The sequence below is a fragment of the Malurus melanocephalus genome, unplaced genomic scaffold (assembly GCF_030028575.1).
Source record: "Malurus melanocephalus ecotype Western Australia unplaced genomic scaffold, MMel_1.1 scaffold_382, whole genome shotgun sequence".
Lineage (NCBI taxonomy): Eukaryota > Metazoa > Chordata > Aves > Passeriformes > Maluridae > Malurus > Malurus melanocephalus.
Window position 1 is genome coordinate 399,129 of NW_026623614.1, and position 4,930 is coordinate 404,058.

The 4,930-nt window shown below is 51.1% G+C and overlaps 1 protein-coding gene across 1 annotated transcript in view; it reads left to right on the forward strand.

Moving 5' to 3' along the window:
* The window catches only part of REXO2 (RNA exonuclease 2), a 5,703-nt gene extending 1,220 nt beyond the window's left edge, over positions 1–4,483 (forward strand). Inside the window, exons 3-7 of the mRNA XM_057379022.1 lie at positions 474–551; positions 2,518–2,629; positions 3,151–3,259; positions 3,476–3,529; positions 4,070–4,483. Coding sequence (XP_057235005.1) covers positions 474–551; positions 2,518–2,629; positions 3,151–3,259; positions 3,476–3,529; positions 4,070–4,199 — 483 coding nt within the window. The 3' untranslated portion in view covers positions 4,200–4,483. The remainder of the gene's footprint in view (positions 1–473; positions 552–2,517; positions 2,630–3,150; positions 3,260–3,475; positions 3,530–4,069) is intronic.
* Positions 4,484–4,930: the final 447 nt, after the last annotated feature.

Here is a 4,930-nt window from a genome sequence, read left to right on the forward strand (position 1 = left end):
GGGATCGGCACTGGGATCGGCCGGGATCGGCTGGGATCCGTGCTGGGATCGGCCGGGATCTGTGCTGGGATCGGCCGGGATCCGTGCTGGGATCGGCCGGGATCTGTGCTGGGATCTGTGCTGGGATCTGTGCTGGGATCGGCCGGGATTGGCTGGGATCGGCCGGGATCTGTGCTGGGATCTGTGCTGGGATCTGTGCTGGGATCGGCTGGGATCGGCCGGGATCGGCTGGGATCCGTGCTGGGATCGGCTGGGATCGGCCGGGATCTGTGCTGGGCTCCTTTGGGATCCTTTGGGATCCACTGGGATCCTTTGGGATCCACTGCTCTCACCGGAGTGGCTCCGAGCGTGGTCTCTGTGTCACTCACTCTGTGTCTCGGGCTGGAGCTGCTCCGTGCTCTGCTCGTGCTTGGATAAACTTTTACACTCTCCTAAACTTCCTTCCCATTGCCTTTGTGCTCCTCTCCCTGCAGGGCCCCAACCTGATCATCAACCAGCCCGACGAGCTGCTGGAGGGCATGTCCGAGTGGTGCAAGGAGCACCACGGAAAGGTAAAACCCTTTTTGTGCCTCATTCACGGTGAGAACAGCGAGTGTTCCTGAGAGAGCGGCTGCAGCAGGCAGGGACAGCTCCTGTGCTGAGCAGTGTGCAGTCAGACAGAGGGAATGAGAGACAGGAGACAGTATCTGCCTTATTTTTCATTATTGAAGAGCCTTTGTGAATGTTTTGCCCAAGCTCTCCCAGTCACCTGTGGCACAGTGCACTCAGGGATCTTTAGCCYGAAGCAGCCTGGGCTTTGCTGAGGTTTGTGATGGGTTGGAGCAGTGCTGGAAGCTGTTCTGGTTGAGAGCAGAAAGCACCAGCACAGCCCAGCACTGAGGCTCCCCTGAGAGGGCTGGAACATGTGGGGCCAGAATGGGATCTGTTATTCAGGGATGTGCCACTGCTCCCATCTCCAGGGCAGGGCTCAGCCTCCTCTCCCGGTGTGAGGATGGGAATGGGGGTTTGGTTCCCTGGTCCTCTCACAGAGCTCACACCTCCTGTGGGTGCCCTGGGGTTGGGTGCTCTCATCTGACAGCTCCTCCTGTTGAATCCTGTTCTGTCTGTGTAAAACAGTTCAGAATAATCCAGCCGGGAAGGGGGAGGTGGAGCTCGAGTGCCTGAATGAGAGCAGGTGGAGATCAGTGCAGGACAGTCCAGAGCCAGCCAGAGGCAGATTCTGCTGCATGGGGGACCAAACAGGCCTGGAAACACTGGGCTGTGATTTTTGTGATTTTTGCCTGTCCCTTCAGCACTATGAACCTTGTGGATATTTTCACTGAAAGCTTCCCTTTTGCAGCACAAGATTATTTTTAGTCCTTTGGGCCTCCAAAGAAAGGTTTCTCCTTGCCGGAGGAGCAGGAGAGCAAATAGATTTTTCCAATCCCTGATGATGAATTGAAATTCAAGTTAGTTTTCAATTAAGGGCTGAAGTTTTAAGACACCCATAACCCCCCCTTCTCCCCTTCGGCATCTTGCTCTCCCTGGGAGGAATTAGCAAGAGTTTGGAAAATGAATATTAATTTCCTATGATGGGTGCATTTCCCTGCTCCAGTCGAGGATTCCAGCTCAGCTTTAGCTTGGGACTGAATTGGAGATGGTGGCACGCATCTTTCTGCTCCTGAGGAGCTACTTATTTTTAATTGACTAAGAGAAGAGAAGCAATTAGAATATAGATGAAAATGCTGCCACATAATGAATTTTTTAACCACCACTTGGATCTGTCAAGTAGATTTTTGCRGCACAGTCGTGGAAATATATAGCGTAGCCAGATGGAAATAAATCACTGAGAACACTTGGAGGGGATTTGACATTTAACTATTGAAAAAAAAAAGAAGGGAGGAACTTTTCTGATTTATAGGAATCCTGATAAACCCTCAGGGCAGGATCCTGTTTATTTGTGTTCACTGGTACCTGCTGCTCCCTGCTGGGGAGGAGAGTGCCTCTCCTGAAATTGGGATTTGAGGGGATGTGGAGCTCTCCTGGGTCAAGGATGTGCAGGTGGATSCATGAGGCCTCATCTCATGGTAACTGAGAAGAACCCTGAGCAAAGAAATCAAAAAACGGTGAAGAAAAAACCCCAAACCCCACAGGAAGGTCAGTGCTGCCAGGACAGTTTGCTGCCTTGGTTTTACTGCCCAAGCAGGGAGAATAAAGGCTGAGGGTGCTCCAGAGAACTGAGACTTCAGGGGGTTCCTGGGGAGGATAAAAGCTGAGGGTGCCCTGGAGAACTGAGAACAGGGTTCAGGGGTTCCTGGGGAGGATAAAGGCTGGGGAGAAGAGAACTGAGACTCGGGGTTCAGGGGGTTCCTGGGGAGGATAAAGGCTGAGGGTGCCCTGGAGAACTGAGACTCGGGGTTCAGGGGGTTCCTGGGGAACAGCAGCACTCCCAGGGCTGACCTTTCATGCAGAGTTAAACATTTCCTGGCAGTGTCTGTGCAGGGTGTTTGTGATTTCTCACGTGGCTCTTTTTTGCAGTCTGGCCTGACGAAGGCTGTGAAGGAGAGCAAGATCTCTCTGCAGCAGGCAGAGTACGAGTTCCTGTCCTTCGTGMGGCAGCAGACACCCCCGGGGCTCTGTCCTCTTGCAGGTGAAGCATTTTTGTGTGAAATACAGCATGAACTGCATCCCTCCTGCCCTGCAGCAGAATCAAACACCCACTGACACCTCGGGATGGGCTCTGTGCTGTGTCTTTTCCTCCCTGGGTATCCAACAAAAGCTGAATAAGGATCTCACAGGTGTCCTGGTACCCAGAACTGCATTCAGAATGTTCACATGTGATTTTGGGATGGCTGCTGAGTGAAATTAATCCCAATGGCCATTTTCACTKGGCTGAAAACCCGGTGTTGGCATAGTTCTTTGGTATTTATCTATAGGACACAAATTGTGGGAGCAGTAACTGAGGAATTACTMGAGGTATTAGCATTTAAACCCTGTGTGATCCTGCAATGAAAATCTGACAAACCTTTACAATCATATTTGCTAGAAAATGGGATAAACAAGCTGCCTGTGAATGGCTTTTCCTCCCCTGTGATCTCTCCCAGCTTGCTCCACCTCTGCTTGTTTCCTCTGAACATCTTTGAGGAAACATCTTGTTTGGTGTCTTTGTAGGTAACTCTGTTCATGCAGATAAGAAATTCCTCGACAAATACATGCCACAGTTCATGAGGCACCTTCACTACAGGATCATTGATGTGAGCACTGTCAAGGAGCTCTGCAGGTGAATGTTCCCCCAGTTCAAAGGTGTGAAAGATCCCCAGGGATGCCCATTTTTGGGGCTCTGCAGATCACTGCAGGGGATTTGTAGGGGCTGGGGCTGCTCTGGGTGTCAGTGCATCCAAATTTCTTTCTTTCACCAAGTGGAACAAACCAGCAGCCACCAGACATGGCTTTGAATCCARTTTTTCTGTTGAAGTGGCAATTTGTCTGCTCACAGGCGCTGGTATCCAGAGGAATATGAGTTTGCACCAAAGAAGGCAGCTTCTCACAGGTGAGCTTTGGGTTTGTGTGACAGAAATGGGGCTTGTCCTGCAGGGAATCTGCTCCTGCTGGGGCTCCCTGGGAATTCAGCATCCTGTGTCTGATAGAGGTGGGTGCTGGGTGCTTCTGTCAGGTGTGTTCTCCTGTCCAGAGATAGTGTAGGGAAAGGGATCATTAAAATCCAGGGAACCAGGAATTCCCTCAGCCCTTTTGGTTCACTCTGCTCTTTGAGATGCATGTTTGGTGACCTTGCAAATGGTCACTTAATGGGGATAATCTGCCTTTGTTTTGGGCAGAGTTGGTCACAGAAACACAAAAATTTGAGAATTGTGAATGGGGGATGAGAGTCCTGCTCCTGGATATTTCCTGAGCCTCTCTGGCATATGTGTTGTTCTCTGGCACATCAGCACCATTGGACTTTCCTTGCTTCCCTCAGACAATGAGCATTATTTTAATTTCCACGTTGATCAGTTTGGTTTCCTGCAGCCTGGAAGTTTTCAGTGGCCTCAGGATCTGGGTGTGACCTGGACCCACCTTAATTCTCTTTCAGAGCACTTGATGACATCAGGGAAAGCATCAAAGAACTCCAGTTCTACAGAGACCACATCTTCAAGAGGAAAACAGATGAGAAGAAGAGGAARCTGATTGAGAACGGGGAGAGTGAGAAAGCTGCCAGCTGATTTTCCCTGCCCCAGCCTGCCCGTAGCACACACTAGATGCATCTCCTGGTTCTTTTTTTTTGTTTGCCAGTCTCTTGGGAAGCTCTACCCTGGGTTACCTTGTTTCTTAGCAGCTCTTAATGCTGACAGAAGCCTGAGTTGCTGCTGCTTTTCAGTTTGAGTGGAGGATCAGCATGCTGGGCCTGCCTGGTTCAGCTGTTTGGGTAAAACACGCTGTTTGATACTCCTTGCACCTGCTTTTAGGTGCAGTCTTTCACGACAGAATAAAACAGACCAGTTGAACGMTGGTGGTTCTGGAGAGCCTTTCTTTGGTGATTCTGCTCCCCCGGGCTGTCCTGGAGCAGGAGCTGCTGCCCCATAAACCACAATGAGCAGCAGAGCATGGGCTGTGCGGCTCCCAGGGGGGTTTTTATTGTGGCCATTAATAATTGTGGCCATCCAGGGCTGCTCAGTGCTGCTGATTGCTGGAACACCTGCTCTGCCAGCCCTGGCAATGGCTGTTATTGGAGAGAGGCCGTTAAAATGGTTAATGGGCCAAAGAAATGAGTCTGAAATGTCTCTCTCCTGTCACCAGGTCCTGGGTGAGCTGGCAATTCCAGCAGGGTTTGTTTTGTGTGGAGCAGGGCAGAGCTGAGGAACATCCCTGCACAGGCAGAATGCCTGGATGTGCCCTGCAGAGCTGCTGTCCCCAACCCTGGGACAGTGCCACTCTGGATGGGGACACACAGAGC